General features: G+C 50.6%; 1 protein-coding gene across 2 annotated transcripts in view; it reads left to right on the forward strand.

Annotated features, from left to right (window-relative positions):
- Positions 1-17,305, forward strand: part of SEZ6 (seizure related 6 homolog) — a 110,371-nt gene that overhangs the window by 68,670 nt on the left and 24,396 nt on the right. For both annotated transcript variants that reach the window (XM_081844086.1, XM_081844087.1), the window contains exons 2-5: positions 2,933-3,658; positions 7,019-7,155; positions 11,887-12,079; positions 16,060-16,245. In XM_081844086.1, coding sequence (XP_081700212.1) covers positions 2,933-3,658; positions 7,019-7,155; positions 11,887-12,079; positions 16,060-16,245 — 1,242 coding nt within the window. The remainder of the gene's footprint in view (positions 1-2,932; positions 3,659-7,018; positions 7,156-11,886; positions 12,080-16,059; positions 16,246-17,305) is intronic.

The raw sequence follows: 17,305 nt of genomic DNA on the forward strand, positions 1-17,305 counted from the left end.
GTGTAAACATGTTCACTCTAGGAATGTTGTACTTGACTGCTCTTGTGTTTCACATCCCACATTTATATCCCACAATTTTCTCCAAGGAGCATGAGGTAGCATGAATGGTTCTGAACCCTGTGAGGTAGGTTAGACAAAGAGGGACAGAATGACTACACACAACATGGTTCATGGCCGAGTGAGGGATTTGAACCCTGGTCTCTCCCAGGTCCTAGACTGACACTCTAACCACTAGACCACCCTGTCCGCAGTCGGAGGCAGCAATCCTTCTAAAGGCCAGCTGCTGGAAACCACGGGGAGGAGAGAGTGGCTCTTGTGACGGATCCTGCTGACCGGTTTCCCATTCAGGGCATCCGTTCAGCCCCTGTGAGAACAGGCTGATGGTGCAGCGATAAAACCGCTGGCACATTTGTGAAGCTAAGCAGGGTCTGTTATGGTTTCAGCTTGGAGGAGGGACCGCGTGCTGAGATTCCAGGGGGTTGGACTAGATGACCCTGGGGTACCCTCCGACTTTCTTGACAGTGCCATCTGCATCAGAAGGGGGGCTTCCGGTCGGGAGTGACAGTGCCACGCGGCTCTCCCCGGGCGCCTGCCCCATTCATCCGAACGAGGCCAGTCCGCCAGGGAGGCATTTTTGATGGCTCATTACGGGCTAATGAAAGCAGTCTAGCAATAAGCCTAACAGCTCCTAAATGCCGCCGCGTGCCTGGCTTAGCGGGGAGATAATGTGCGGGAGCCGAGGCAAAGCGCCCCACGGGGGGACCTGCCTGCTTAAACCGGTTGACGCCTGCAGCGTGCAAATAGCATTCTTGGCTCGTGGCTTCTGCACCCACCTCCTCCGCTTCTTTTCTAAAAAACTAAACAATAATAAGTTTGACTTGGAAGAAGTGTGCCCCGGGGGCATGTGCAGAGTGCAAATGCCACCTGTCTCTCTTCGCTGTGATTCCTACATTGTTGGACTAGATGACTCTAGAGGACCCAACACTACAACTCCATCATTGTACAATCTGGACTTCTTCCCCTGCGTTCCTGCAGAAACCAACATCCTTTTCGGAATATGAGTCGGCCTGCCTTATAAGATTAGCAGGTGGAACATTTCCGTTATCCCCCACCACTGCTGCCTTGCAAAAGGTGATAAGTGATGGCTTTCTTTTCACTGCTGGGGGGGGGTGCCTTTTTCATCCAAGGGCCGCATTTGCTTCTGAATGACCTTTTGGGGGCCACATGCCGGGGTTGGGAACCAGGGCCAAAAATGGCCGGAAGAACAGTTTACTTTCCAAACCGTCAGCTGGTTCTTGGACGTCCCTCCTTTCTCTCTGTCCTCTATTCCGGCAAAAACACATGCAAGGAGGTGGTGGAGAGGGTCCTTGCAAGGGCAGTGGCCTGGGGAGGGTCCCCAAGACCAGAGAGAGAGTCCTGGGGGGCTGCAGCTGGGTCCTGGGCCTCAGGTTCTCACCCCCCAGCCAATTGCTGCAGGGGCACCCAGCTGTGGATTTCTCTTCCGCAGGGTGTTTAAGCTGCCCCTCTCTCTATCGGGGTCCCTGCTGTCATTTTTAATGACTTTCTCCTCCTTCGCTATTCATATTCCCTGGGAAGAAAGATGATTGAAGGGGCAGCATAAAAACCACCCGTACGACTTTCCCCAGCAAACTTTTGCTGATCGTTCCTGCTGCTTTTCAGAAAGAAAGATTCTGCTGTCAGTTCTTTTTGTTTGGGCCCAGCTTTAAAAATCAGTGCATTTTTTAAATTGCTGCTCTGCTGATCACAAAAAGATAATTAGATGGTTACTGCCCCCCCTCTTTTTTGCCTCTTTGCAGCCTCTGGTTTTTTTAAGAGGGGAAGAGGCAGGGGTATAAATTTGCTCAGTGCTTTTTTAAGAAAAAAATGTTTAGGGGTACTCTCATTTTACTACTCATATTGAAATACTGCCCGTCAAAGAGGCCAAACTTAGATTCCCAAAAGTGTTTAGGGGTATGCATACCCCTGCATCCCCCCAGAAAAAAGCACTGAATTTGCTTATAGATAAAAGAAGAAGAGGCCCCTCTGGGCAGGGAGTTCCAATCAGGTGCAAGGAAAGATCCACATAGATCCCACTTCAGTAATCCAGTCTTGAAGTAACCAAGAACCCTCTCGGTGGTGGCTCCTCCCAGGCAACTTTGGAACTCCTTGCCTAGAGAAGTCAGGCTGGCTCCCTTCTTGCTGTTCCTCTGCGAGCAGGTGAAATTGGCTTTATTCCGACTGGTCTTTGGAAGTGGGCCGTTTTTTAAGGAAAGGGCTTTTAATAGTGCTGTGCTGGTTCTACTACTTAATTCGTTCTGGAGGTCTGTTCTTAACCTGAAACCATTCTTAACCTGAGGTACCACTTTAGCTAATGGGACCTCCCGCTGCTGCACAATTTCTGTTCTCATCCTGAAGCAAAGTTCTTAACCCGAGGTACTATTTCTGGGTTAGTGGAGTCTGTAACCTGAAGCGTCTGTAACCCGAGGTACCACTGTATGTGTAGAGTGGACACTCGGGTTGCGAACATGATCCGTTTGGGAAGCACGTTTGCAACCCGCAGCGCTGCGTCTGCGCATGCGCAGGTTGCAAGTCAGTGCTTCTGCGCATGCGCAAAGCGCAACCTGTTCCAGTACTTCCGGGTTCAGCACGGTGCGCCACCCAAAATCGCACAACCCAAAGCGTCTGTAACCCGAGGTATGACTGTATTTCAATTGATTTGATTTTCATTTTGTTTTAATTTTATTGCACATTTTAACTATTCTCCTTTATAGTTTTGTATCTCACCTGTTTGGGGGAAAGGCAGGATATAAATAAACAGAAACAATAACAACAATAATGGCTAGGCTTTACCAGGTCAGTAATGGCTGTAGCTATTGCACCAATTGCAGTGGGTATCCTTCATCGGCGATCTTCCTCTCTCTCTCGCACCCAGGACTCTCCGCCGCGCAGCCCGACAGGCCGGGGGTCTCTGAGGCTGATGGAGAGCCAACGGTGCCCCCCACCCCCGATGAGCCAGAGCGCGAGGCCCACTTTGTCACCACGGCGCCCACCCTGAAGCTCCTCAACCACCACCCTCTCCTGGATGACTTTCTCCACGAGCCCCTCCTCAAGAAAGATTACCTGCGGCAGATTCCCTTCCTGGCTGCCGGCCTCGTGGGTCCTGGGCCTGTCCTTCCAGATGCCGACCTCGGCCCGGCCCCCACAAGCAACCTGGCTGACCAAGATGGCCGCCCCGCTCTCTCCCACGCCGCCACCGGGCCGCCCACCACGCCGCCCATGACCACGGCGTCCCCCACGACCCTGGCAGGCGGGAAGGCCGAAGGGAAGGACGTGGAGAGGACCCCCGAGATGGCCAAGCCGGCCTTCACCACAGACCTCCTGACCACAGCCATGGGGCGGCTGGTGCCGTGGGCCAAATCCGGTCCTCTCTCTGGCCACACGCAGCCACCGGTCACCCCTGTGCTGGGTTTCCAGACCGGTCTCGGTGCCTCGGGCCCAGCCACCACCGACGCGTTTTCCGGTGGCACCCCGGGCACGGCCGCTGCCCCCACCGCACAACCGGAAGTGACTACACCCAGGCGGGTATCCAGCGAGGAGGAGGAGACGGCCACCACCACCATCAAGACCACCACCGTCATCACGTCTGTTCTGGGTGCAGGTGGGTGACGCAGGTGGGGTTGGTCCCAGAGGAACGGTGGCAGTTAATAGCTGGGATACCCCAAGGGAAGACCCCACAAGCGGCCCTATTTTTCAGGGACATCCTTGATTTAGAGATTAGGTCCAGTCATGGCCAACTCTGGGGTTGTGGCGCTCATCTCGCTCTATAGGCCGAGGGAGCCGGCGTCCAGCTTCCGCGTCATGTGGCCAGCAGGACTAAGCCGCTTCTGGCTAACCAGAGCAGCACACGGAAACGCTGTTTACCCTCCTGCCGGAGCGGTACCTATTTATCTACTTGCACTTTGACATGCTTTTGAACTGCTAGGTTGGCAGGAGCAGGGAACGAGCAACGGGCGCTCACCCTGTGGCGGGGATTCGAACCGCCGACCTTCTGATCAGCAAGTCCTAGGCTCTGTGGTTTAATCCACAGTGCCACCCGCGTCCCAGAGTCAGGCGTAGGCAGCAACTAAACAATAACTCACCCAAGGCCAGTGAATTCTTTATTCGAGGAAGCAAGCCACAGCTCAGGCCTAGCGGTCTCAGCAACGCTTTCTGGGAGATCTCGCCAAAATGACATAGTTGCGAGGACTGAAGGCCCACGAGGACTCCTCCTCTTTTCCAGGGTGTTTCCCACATAGTCTGCACACAAACACCCTCTGCTCTGGCCATTTCATTTCTCTGCAAGTTATCGGAGACCAGGGAGGGTGCTGGTTGTATCAGAAGACAGAGGATCCCTGGATTCTTCAGCAGCCAGCCTCCACTCTCCCTATTGACCAACCTCCACTCCATCCTCTGATTCTGCACTGCTCTCTGCCCCAGCCTCTTCCTGCTCACCAAACCCTGTCACTTCTCCTGCTGCCGACATCTCCTCCTCCCAGTTTTCTCCCTCCAACCACTCACTGTCATCCCGCCACCGCTCCCCTGGCTCTGAGCCGCCTTCTTCATCATCATTTATTATTTCTATCCCACCCATCTGGCTGGGTTTCCCCAGCCACTCTGGGCGTCTTCCATCAAATACATTAAAGCATCAGTCATTGAAAACTTCCCTAAACAGGGCTGCCTTCAGATGTCTTCTAAATGTCATACAGTTGTTTATTTCTTTGGCATCTGGTGGGAGGGCGTTCCACAGGGCGGGCACCACCACCAAGAAGGCTCTCTGCCTGGTTCCCTGTAACTTCGCTTCTCACATTGAGGGAACCCCTAGAAGGCCCTTGGAGTTGGACCTCAGTGTCCGGGCTGAATGATGGGGATGGAGACGCTCCTTCAGGGATAGTGGGCCGAGGCCGTTTAGGGCCGTTCTTCCCCTGGGGGTTCCCCGGCTGCTACCTCTCTGCATCCAGCCAGGCCATGACAGCTGGGAGAGTCAGTGGCAGAGATAAGTCCAGAATCAGAGGCAGAAGTTGAAGCAGGAGGAAGGCCAAGGGGCAGAGATGGGTCAGGCTTGTGAAGAGGCACGGGTGTCTCCCCCTCCTGCTGCGACAAGCTCCTCTCCCCTTTGGTCTCCCAGAACCAGAAGAGGCATGAAAAGGGGCAGAATAGGGTCTGGCTTCATGCAGTCCCCGTCTCTGATTTGAGTGCTCATTACCCCTGGCACTCCTGAGCAGATCCTGTTTCTTCTAATAAAGAGTTAACTTCACTTACTCCGTGTGATTTATTGCTGGCTCACTCCTAACAATCAGGGTCACAACAGCCCTGTGAAGTAGATTGGGGCAGAAGAAAAGGATGTTGCCAGACGACCCCCCCCCCCCACAACTTCCAGGAAGCAGCGTGGCCAATGGGGAGAGGTGATGGGGCTGCAAATGTTGCCCCGCCCCCATCCTTGACCTGAAATATCCCCAGCGAATGCTTTGGCTCAGTCGGAGAGGCCAGATTGCTCAGATCTTCGGCGTTAGATCTGAGCTGTCGGGAGCTGAGCTACCTAAATTTTAAAAGTGCTTGGCTTTGACCCAGCCATCCCAGGTCCCCGGAAGAATGCCGTTTTAATTGTCAGGGAAACCGTTTAAGGAACAACAATGGAATTAATTATGGATTGGAGTGTAGGAAATAGCTGGAAGGCAGGGCTTGGGTTTTTCTGTTTTCTTTCTGTAATGAAAGGAGCAGCGAGAGATTGACGTTCAAAGGGGCCTGCCCTGCTTGGAGCTGGGCCAGGAAGGTTCCAGGGCCTGAAGCAGGAAATGCAAATGGGATTCTGCACACACACCCTGAAACACACACACACACACAACTTATTACAGAAAAGTTATCCTGCACAACTCTTGTTGAAATGAGATTGGAAAATCAGGACCACAGGGCGCAGCTCAGTGGTTAGAGCATCTATTTTGCAGAAGATCCCCAGCCCCCTGCCTGAAACCCTGGAGAACCACTGCTGCCAGTCAGTGCAGACAACTGAGCCAGATGGAACAATGGTCTGATCTCGTTTATGGCAGCTTCCTATGCTCCTCGTGTGCAGCCCTTAATTCAGAAGCCTGAGGACTGGAAACTTGTTTTTACCTTTAGAAGGAGGAGCTGGAGCTGATTGGTAGAGCGGCTGCTTCACATACAGAAGGTCCCAGCTTCAGTCTCCACTGAAATCTCCATGCAGGGCTGGGATAAGACCCCTCTGCCTTGAAACGCTGGAGATAGCAGCTGCCGGTCAGTGTGGACAATACTGATCTCAGTGGGCCAGTGATCTGACTTAGTATTAAGGCAGATTATGGAAGCCCCTAGAAGCATCTCCAGCTAAAACAATCAGGTCACAGGTGTTGGGAAAGAGTCCCTCCTCTATTCCTGAGACCCTGGAGAGCTGCTGCCAGTCAGTGTGGGCAATGCTGAGCTCGATAGCTCAGCGGACAGACTCAGTATAAAGCAGGTGCCTGTTTATTTGGAGGAGGGGGGCACCATTTTGTCTCCCCCTCAGATGATCAAGGGGATGGAGCAACTGCCGTATGGAAAAAAGCTTGCAATATTTTATGGGCCAGCGATAAAACCAAATGCTGGAAGATTGAGTCCTTCATGTAGCACAGACTTAGACTGTGGGACTCCCTGCCACAGGAGGCAGTGTTGGTTGCCAACCTAGATAGCTTCAAAAGAGGATGAGATGAGTTTCTGGAGGAGGAGAGGTCTGTGAAGGGCTACTAGCCATGATGCTTCTGAATACCCATTGCTAGAAACCACAGGAGGGGAGAGTTTCTCTCGCACTCAGGTCCTGCTTGAGGGCAACTGGTTGACACTGGCCGGATCCAGCAGGCTCTTCTGAAGGTCTTATGCCCCCATCTAGGGCAGGAGAAGGCTTTTGGGGCTGGCTGTGATGGGGAGATGAGAGGAAAGTGGAACTTAGAAGTGCTCCTTCCTTTGTCTAATATTCTGCCCTCTTTGTCCATAGGTCCTTGCAGCTGGAACCTCACTGGCCCCAAAGGCTCGCTGGCCTCTCCCCTCCCCTCTGGCATCCCGTACGAAGGGGGGACCCTCGACTGCACCTACACTATCTCTGTGTACCCTGGTTACGGTGTCGAGATCCGGGTGAGTCGTTGAACCCAGCCTGGTAGCTGTCATGGCCTGGCGGGATGCAGCCAGGAAACCCCCAAGGGGGGAAGGTTCAGGGCCAGGGGAGTGGTGGTGGAACAATGAAGAGTGGTCAGAGGGAGAAGAGGGAGCGGACTGGGGGGAGGAGGTGTCCGAAGCTGAAGAGGCAACAGGGTTTGGTGAGCAGAAAGAACTGGGGCAGAGAGCAGTGCAGAATCAGAGGCAGAAGCGGAGGTTGGAGGCGAGGGAAACCAAGAGGCAGAGGGGAGGCTGGGTGCTGAAGAAACTAGGGGGTTCCCCTCTCCTACAGTGACAAGCTCCCCTTTTCGCTGGTCTCCCAGGACCAAAAGAGGTGTGAAGAGGGAGGAGCAGAGAGTGGGATGTAGGCATAGTCTCAGACTGCTTGGGAAGGACCAGGGAGAGCCAAAGACTTCGGGAACTGTGGGAAGATGGGGGCCTTCAGCCCCCAAAACTGCCTCCTCCGGGCAAGATTTACTGGGACGAGTTGTTATGCTTGTTTCTTTGAATGAAGAGTTAACTTCAGTGATGGCGTGTGAATTACACCCGCTCTTGGCTGAGACTTCGGCCTGCAAAGAACCCTTTAGGAGAAATGGGTCCTCAAGACCCAGGGCAAAATTCTGGATGGATTTGGAGGGTGTGTTTTTTAGATTCTCCAGCAAGCATGGGGGCATTTTGTAGCCTGAGGGCTGTGTTCCTTGAGCCCCACATTTTTGTCCTTTATCGTCCGTAAGAGAGCCTCGGCCCCTTCTCTGGGGTGGGGGCAGGTAAGACGAAGGAGGCAGGTAAGACGAAGGAGCCCCTCTTCTCGCCTGCAGGGTTAAGCGAGGGGAGGGACGCCGACACAGGACCCAGGCTGCATTCTAATGCCACGTTACAAATACAGACATCTTGTCTCAGGGATGCAGCCAGCCGTGCCAGCCCCGAAAGGCAACAGCAGCAAATGTCAAATCGATAGACGTGGCATTTGGCCGACATTTCGACAATACCTGCTTTCTCCCTCCGCGTCACGTCCCCCGGGGCTTCATTAGGCCCACGCGGAAGGAGGCTTGGTGGGCGGACGTGCCTGCGGCCGTGATACCGCCTCCAGCCCGGACTGGGGGGCTCTCCCCAGTGTAGTATTAGCTGGTGGGGAGGGCAGGGGGGGTGTCGTGAGCATCTTCAGCGAGGTGTAAAAAAGACTCCTGAAATTCCCGGGGGGGGGGAGATTTCTCTGAAATTGGGACTCTGTGAGATTTCCTCTTTTTTTCTCTTTTTCTTCCCTGGCAGCTAAATTAACAACTCCCTGAAACTCTGCCCTTACACCACCTTGAGCCATTCTGGGGAACGGAACTTCCCCAATGTAGGTATTATATTCTTGCAGTGTAGGCAGCGAAATCTGCACTCAGGACCTGGGCCTGGCGAGGGAGGGAGCCATGTGGTGGGTTGCTTTTTTTAAAGAGCAAAAGCAGTGATATCCAGGGACAGGCAAATTGGTCCATTTCAGTTTCTTGGGTTCTCCACCCCCCAAATAAAGAGATTAGAGATAGAGATAGAGATATCTTCCCATCAGTTTGCAATTTTTATTTTAGTTTTTTTTAAAAGGTTTTTGAAATTAATCTTCATTTTGGTGTTAATTTCTTCTGGGAGACCGAACTCAGACCCTCCCTCTCAGAAATGAAGCTTCCTGGGTGCGACCTTTGGGCCCATTGCTGCCTCTCAGCCTAACCTACCTCACAGGGTTGTTGTGCAGATTCATTAAGAGGAGGGAAGAAGAAGAAGAAGAAGAAGAAGAAGAAGAAGAAGAAGAAGAAGAAGAAGTTGTTGTTATCCAGCGGTCTAATCACCTCACTTCTTCCCCTAAAAAAATCGCTCCTCCAAATTCCCCTTTTCCTCAATCTGCCTCACAGATCCTGCGTCCGGCCGGGGTGGTCTAGAGGACCTCTAGGTTCCTTCTGATTCTACATTCCTTTCCTTTGTGTGTGGCGAGCAGCGACCGCCTGCTCCACATCCAGGCTGTGCTCGCCAGGGCTTTTCTCCTCGTGTTCCTGTCTCTCTCCTCCCATAAATCACTCGGCATCCTGCTAAACCTCACGGAGAGGGAGATCCCGTCCCACCAGCACTCGCAATCTGGTTCCCCTTCTCCGTCTCGGCGCACTTGCTCTTCTGCCGATCCATCTTGGGCACCTTTGGTGTAATTAGTGCAAGGAGGCTCCTGACTTTGGCCGTTTATCACCGAGCAGCTCCGTTTAATTACCGTAATTAATATACAATCACCACTTTAATGAGAGACGGCAACAGTGACTCGTTTATCAAGATAAGTTATGCAGCCGTCGCCACCGGAGGACGTGGCAGCAACCAGGAACAATATGCTTTGCGTGCAAAAGGCCACGGGTTCAACTCTGACAGCGTCTCCAGGCAGGGCTCGGAAATATTCCCTGGCTGAAATCCTGGGGAGCTGCTGCCAGTTAGTGTAGGGAATATTGAGTTAGATGGACCATGGGTCTCAGTCAGTAGAAGTCAGCTTCCTATATTCCTATTTAAAACATTTCTTTTTTAAAAAAAATCATGAGGACTAGGCTCTTGCTTTTCATGAGAAGGGCTGCAGCTCAGTGTTTTGCATGCAGAAGGTCCCAGGATCATTCTCTCATGGCATATCCAGGTTGGGCTAGGAAGGATTCAGGACACAAAAATAGAAAGGACTTATTCAGGCAGCCTGTAGTTAAACTGTGGAACTCATGTCCACAAGCAGGAGCACAATAGAAACTCTCCCCACTTGTGTTTCCCAGCAACTGCCATTCAGAGGCATTTACTGCTCAGTGGATATTCAAGTTCCCAGTTCTGGCTCTGTTCACCTGTTTTTTGTACAGTGGAACCTTGGTTTCTGAACGTAATCCGTTCCAGAAGTCCGTTTGACTTCCGAAACATTTGAAAACCGAGGATCAGAGGGCTGTCAACAAGTTCAATGGGGGAAATTGAGAAATGTGCCGTTCAAAAACGGAAGCATTCACTTCCGGGTTTTCAGTGTTTGGCTTCCGAAACATTCTGCAGCTGAGAGATGTGCGAAAACCAAGGTGTGAGTGTACCACTGGTGGGACTCCTGTAGACAAGAACCCACCCTGTTCTGGCAGAAAGAGCCGATCGACAGCTGAACGGCCTGGTGGACTCTCCTTCCTTGGAGGTTTCCAAGCAGAGGTTGTCTAGTTTCCATCGCTGCAATTCCTGGGGTTGGACTAGATGACCCTGTTAGAATTCCTGCTCCGTGATTGCAGTCATGGGATTTTTGTCTTTCACATGACTGTATATGCCATTGCCTTCCGTTAAGAGTTTGGGTGTAATCCTTGACGCCTCCCTTTCCATGGAGGCGCAGGCTCCCTTTCCATGGAGGCAACAGCCAAGGCGACATTTTTCCACCTTCGCCACATCAAGCAGTTGGTCCCTTACCTTTCCTGCCCTGACTTGGCCACAGTGATCCATGCGACGGTCACCTCCAGGCTTGACTACTGTAATTCGCTCTATGCGGGGCTGCCCTTGAAGCTGTCCCAGAAACTCCAGCGGGTGCAGAATGCTGCAGCGAGGCTCCTCACGGGGTCTCTGCCAGGGGAGCAGATTCACCCAGTGCTTTTCCAGCTGCACTGGCTCCCAGTGGGGTACAGGGTCAGATTTAAGGTGCTGCTTTTGACCTTTAAAGCCCTTCACAGCCTAGGACCCTCGTACCTACGGGACTGCCTCTCCCGGTATGCCCCACGGAGAGCCTCAAGGTCCATAAATAGCAACACCCTAGTGGTCCCGGGCCCAAAGGAAGTTAGATTGGCTTCGACCAGAGCCAGGCCCTTTTCAACTCTGGCTCCGGCCTGGTGGAACGCTCTGCCTCATGAGACCAGGGCCCTGCAGGATCTGATTTCTTTCCGCGGGGCCTGTAAGACAGAGTTGCTCCGCCTGGCCTTTGGCTTGGAGCCAATTTGATTCCCTCCCTCCCTCTCTCTTTTTTTTTCTTTTTTCTTTTTTTTCCCTTCTCCTGCTGCGATGAGACTACATTTTAATATTTTAATGTTCCATTATTTTAATGTTGTATTTAATGTTGTATTTTATTTTTGTTTTTAAGTTCATCTTGTTTTCATTATTGCTTGTAAGCCGCTCTGAGCCCGGCCTTGGCTGGGGAGGGCGGGGTATAAATAAAAAATTATTATTATTATTAATAATAATAATAATAATAATAATAATAATAATAATATGGGAAGTGACGGAGGCAGGATGCTTGTATTACTGTGTTCCATGAAGTGGGACTATTGTTCTTTTTCTCTTTGCTGTCTGATGCTAGAGAGAGAGGGAGCCACGTTGCAGTGCTCTGTGTGTGTTTATATGTAAATAAAGTAGATTAGCCCAAATGCTGGGTTGCTGAGGTCTGCCACGCAAGCTACGAAGACTGTGGATCCCTAAGTGTGCCGGTGTCTGCTGTGATGTTCGGGCAGCAGAAAGTTTTTGCAGCTCCCGAATGATCGACCAGGAGGGAGAGAACATGCCAATGGGGCATGTGTCTCTACCAGAGTCCTACTCAAGTGTAAGCCGAGCTCCTGACAGACCCAGGGGACCCCTTCCAACTCGATGATTCTGTGGTGACCTTAAAGGTGGCTTCGCCTGTGGCAGACCATCCCCATCTCATCTCCCGGTGGACGCAGCTGGGTTTGCATCCTCAGAGTCTCTCTTCCTCCCTTCCTTCCCTCTCTGCAGGTCCAGAACATCAGCCTTGCGGAGGGAGAGACGGTCACCGTGGAGACGCTGGGGGGCGTAGAGCCCGTCGCCCTGGCCAATGAGTCCTTCCTGATGCGCGGGCAGGTGATCCGCGGACCGACCAATCAGGTCGTGGTGCGCTTCCAGAGCCCATCTCCCGCCAACCCAGGGACCTTTCATTTCCGGTTCGAAGGTGAGAGCGCAGGTCCTTCACCTACCACTAGGGGGGGACATGCAGCTGATTTATTCTAAACCAGTGGTTCACAGACTTTTTTTTGTTCGTAGGTGCATTGCCACGCCCACTTTCCCCTCTGGCCACGCCCACCCCTGGCATGTGCCCCGCCCTCTCCAGAAGGTTTCCCCAGAAATGAATGCGGGGGAAACTTCCCCAGCCTTGTGTGGTTCAAGTGTTGGGCGAGGACCTGGGAGGGAGGGTTCAAGTCCCGACTCGGCCATGAAGCGACGTCAGGCCAGTCACTAACCTACTCCCTGGTCCTGAATGGGGTCACTGTGCCCCTGAAGGACCAGGTGCGCAGCCTGGGAGTCATTCTGGACTCACAGCTGTCCATGGAGGCGCAGGTCAAGTCCGTGTCCAGGGCAGCTGTTTACCAGCTCCATCTTGTATGCAGGATGAGACCCTACCTGCCCACAGACTGCCTCGCCAGAGTGGTGCATGCTCTGGTTACCTCCCACTTGGACTACTGCAATGCGCTCTATGTGGGGCTAACTTTGAAGGTGACCCGGAAACTACAACTAATCCAGAATGCGGCAGCTAGACTGGTGACTGGGAGCGGCCGCCGAGACCACATAACACCGGTGTTGAAAGACCTACATTGGCTCCCAGTACGTTTCCGAGCACAATTCAAAGTGTTGGTGCTCACCTTTAAAGCCCTAAATGGCCTTGGTCCAGTATATCTGAAGGAGCGTCTCCACCCCCATCGTTCTGCCCGGATACTGAGGTCCAGCTCCAAGGGCCTTCTGGCGGTTCCCTCGCTGCAAGAAGCCAAGTTACAGGGAACCAGGCAGAGGGCCTTCTTGGTAGTGGCGCCCGCCCTGTGGAACTCCCTCCCACCAGATGTCAAAGAGAAAAATAACTACCAAACTTTTAGAAGACATCTGAAGGCAGCCCTCTTTAGGGAAGCTTTTAATGTTTAATAGGTTATTTTATTTTAGTGTTTTATTGAAAGCCTCCCAGAGTGGCTGGGGAAACTCCGCCAGATGGGCGGGGTATAAATATTATATTATTATTATTATTATTATTATTATTATTATTATTATTACCCCCTGAGCAGCAAATGCTGGGAACGAGAAGCAGGAAAGGGTGTTGTTTTTGGCACGGCCCCAAAACATACCCGTCAGGATTCTTGGAGCGATCTTTCTTGCTGCACCCACCCCCTTGTTGGCAGATGCAGGCGAAGAAATTCACGGAGCCTTCTGCTCCCACCCGATGCCAGCCTGCCTGTGGATCTGCAGGCCGCTCCACCAGCCCGCCCACGCCACCAGCCCGGGTGCTGTGGCAGCGCCAGGATTCCCTTCCCACCCCCCTCGCAGCTGCAGCACAATTAGCTAATTGGGAGCACGCTAATCGCTGTCGGAGCTAATCGCCGATGCTGGCAGGTTAGAGCGGGCACCCACCAAAGACTCGCTTAATGGGGAGATAATTGGTCCCAGCAATTAACGTAATTTGCGCAGAGCACCGGGGAAGGGAGGGGCTGGCATTGAGAGACAGATATATATATATATATACACCTGTCTCCCAGCCCCACAGGGCGCCCCGCCAATGTTGACACACCCTGTTGCAACAGCGGAAGCCCCCAACACACACACACAACCGCCTTTCTCGCAACTGGCACCAGAGGCGAATTTCGACTGGTTCAACTGCAATAGGTGCAGAGCCTCGGCGTGATGTCACCGTGATGTCAGATGGAAGGTGATTGGTGGCCAGGAGCCAAATTTTGATGCCCCGCAAAATTCAAAATTTGAGACCCCACGGTCTGCCCCTGCTGGCATTGATCCCTGCCTGTGCCCTTTCTTCCGGCACATGTGGCCAGTGGAATCTGTTAGGAGTATTTGCACCTTCTAATAACCTTGGTCCAGCTCTCTCTATGGTCCAGCTCTCACTTCCATACATCACTAGCTGGACCATAAAGAAGGCTGATCGCTGAAGAAGATGCTTTTGAATTCTGGTGCTGGAGGAGACTCTTGAGAGTCCCCTGGACTGCAAGAAGATCAAACCTCTCCATTCTGAAGGAAATCAGCCCTGAGTGCTCACTGGAAGGACGGATCCTGAAGCTGAGGCTCCAAGACTTTGGCCACCTCAGGAGAAGAGAAGACTCCCTGGAAAAGACCCTGATGTTGGGAAAGATGGAGGTCACAAGGAGAAGGGGACGACAGAGGACAAGATGGTTGGACAGTGTTCTTGAAGCTACCAGCATGAGTTTGACCAAACTGCAGGAGGCAGTGGAAGACAGGAGTGCCTGGCGTGCTCTGGTCCAGGGGGTCACAAAGAGGCGGACACGACTAAACAACAACAACAAATAACCTTGGACCTGTCCCCTTCTCTCTGCCAACGCTACCTCGCAAGGTTGTTGTGAAGATTTTTTTAAAAAAAGATGAAAACAGCATGCTCCTTGCATGAAAGATGGGATATTACTGCAATAAATAAGTGAAATAAATAACAACAACCAACACGCAACATAGAACCCATTCGTCATATTCAGAGACAAAATCGATCCCAGATAGGGCTGTGTTCATGTGTTTATTTCCTTAGTGCTATTACACATAGCTTTACATTTAAATCTCTATTAAATCACTTTGAATTTAGAAATAAATATTTAAAGCCTTAAAAAAAGACGTATAAATATAGTATGATGTTCCTTTAACAACCCCCTCCCCCTCCCAATATACATAGATTTATATTTAAATCTGTAGCAGCAAATCACTTGAAGTAGTTAAATATTTAAAGCCTTTACCCCCAAAAAATCTGTAAAAAATATACCGGTAATAGAATTCTGTTCCTTTCTTTAATCCTGCGCGCCGATCTGCAGCAAATCGCTTTTAAGTAGATAAAGAAATAAACATCTAAATAGCTGTATGAATGGAATGGGTCACATGCAATGCCACCCTTACTCAGAGTAGACCCATTGAAGTGAATTTGGTAGTTTGGCTCTGTGAATCTCAATGGGCCTGTTCTGAGGAGGACTTAGTTATATACTGTTTATTCTCTGGGCATAAAAAAAAGGTGTCAGACTAATTCCAGATTAAGCTTTTGCTTCATTCAACTAGCAGAGAAAAACTGTCTTTTTACAATTGATCTCTTTCCCCCTGACTTCTACCTCTTAATTTCACTTTAAGGATTTCCCCTGCACACACAACATAATTTCATATTACGTTTTGAAACAGTCTAGTATTTTGAGAGTTATTGCCATGATGTATTGATTTTGCATTTGTTCACCCCAATCATAGAATCATAGAGTTGGGGCCCCTCAAAGGTCATCCATACCAACCCCCTGCAATGCAGCAATCACAACTAAAGGATACTTGGCAGGTAGCTGTCCTACCTCTGCTTAAAAACCTCCAAGGGAGGAGAGCCTGCCACCTCCCAAGGTGGTGTGTGCGAGAGCCATTTTAGGCATACAGTATTTACATGAGTAGTGTGGCATAGTGGTTAGAACTGGGGACCTGGAAGAGGCCAGGGTTTGAATCCCCACTCAGCCAGGGGGTCCAGCCACTGAACTCTCAGATGAACCTTATTATTATTATTATTATTATTATTATTATTATTATTAATAACAAATACAAGTTGAGTTAATAAATAAACAACAGCACACCTTGAACTCAGCAAGGAACAACAATTTGGATGTGCTACAAACCTGCAACACCAGATGGCGCCAGAGAGCAGGAAATATTTAAACACAATTTTTCATAGGGTTTCCCCCGTTTGTTATAATCTAATTTCTGACTTGTTTATAGCGTGTATTTCCCCCTGCATGTAGACCCACCCCTTGTCAAATCTGATTCTCTTTCAGTGGGGAATTTGTAGGAAATTCACCCTAATCTGCTCTCTGCTCTCTGCCATACATTTAAATCACAGCCCAAGAATCCTGGGAACTGTAGTTTGACTTCTCACAATGTACACAGCCCAACTCTCCCCGTCTCTTTTTCCTTTCCCAGCCTACCTGCTCAGCTGTGCGTTCCCCACGCGCCCACCCTACGGGGAGGTCTCCGTCACCAGCGTGCACCCGGGCGGCCACGCCTGCTTCTCCTGCGCCACTGGATACCAGCTGCAGGGCCAGCACTGCCTCACCTGCCTCAATGCCACCCACCCCTTCTGGAGCGCCCGGGAGCCCACCTGCGTCGGTGAGCAAAGCCAGAGGGTACAGGGGGGGGGAGCAGTTTGTGGGTTTGGGAACTGGCCGGGCATCGGACCTCAGCAAGCTTCTCCGACCGACCTCTCCCTACCATTGGGCAAATGGAGGCAGCTGCCGCAGGAAACTCAGAATCTTCTAGCTCAGGGCTGCCTCCGCTGGTTAATTTTAATATTGCAATTTTTATATATATACAGTGGTATCTCGGGTTAAGTACTTAATTCGTTCCAGAGGTTCATACTTAACCTGAAACTGTTCTTAACCTGAAGCACCACTTTAGCTATTGGGGCCTCCCACTGCCGCTGTGCGATTTCTGTTCTTATCCTGAAGCAAAGTTCTTAACCTGAGGTAATATTTATGGGTTAGCGGAGTCTGTAACCTGAAGCGTATGTAACCCAAAGCGTATGTAACCCGAGGTACCACTGTATATATACATTTTTATTAGTTTTAAACATGTTAATTATCATTCATACAACAAAACTTCTCATCTTATACAATAATTTTTGGACTTCTGTCAACACCTCTAATGATTTTTTGTTTTTATCACTTATTACGCATTTCTTAATTTCCTATGACCTTTAGTTATCTTTAACTAATAATTCTCCTCATTATCTTTTTTTGCAACATTTCAAATAATCCACTTTATAAAACTTCTTGCAAACCTTCTAGCGTAATCTGTTCCTCACAATTACTTTTCAAATAGTCCGTAAATTTACTCCAGTCTTCTGAGAATCTCTGGTCCCGCAGGTTTCGAATTCTTGCTGTTAGTTTATCTAATTCTGCGTAGTCCATCATTTTCATCCTCCATTCTTCTTTCATCAGTAATTCTTCTTGCTTCCAATTTTGTGCCGATAATATTTTTGCTGCCGTCACTGCGCACAAAAATAACTTACAATCCTTTCTGTTTATATCATCACCTACAATGCCAAGTAAAAATGCTTCTGCTTTCTTAATAAATGTATATTTCAATATTTTTTTCATCTCATTATATATCATTTCCCAGAAGTTTTTCACTTTTTTTACATTCCCACCACATGTGACAAAATGTTCCT

Source organism: Podarcis erhardii (assembly GCF_964252035.2).
Source record: "Podarcis erhardii genome assembly, chromosome: 16".
In the NCBI taxonomy this organism is placed as follows: Eukaryota; Metazoa; Chordata; class Lepidosauria; order Squamata; family Lacertidae; genus Podarcis; species Podarcis erhardii.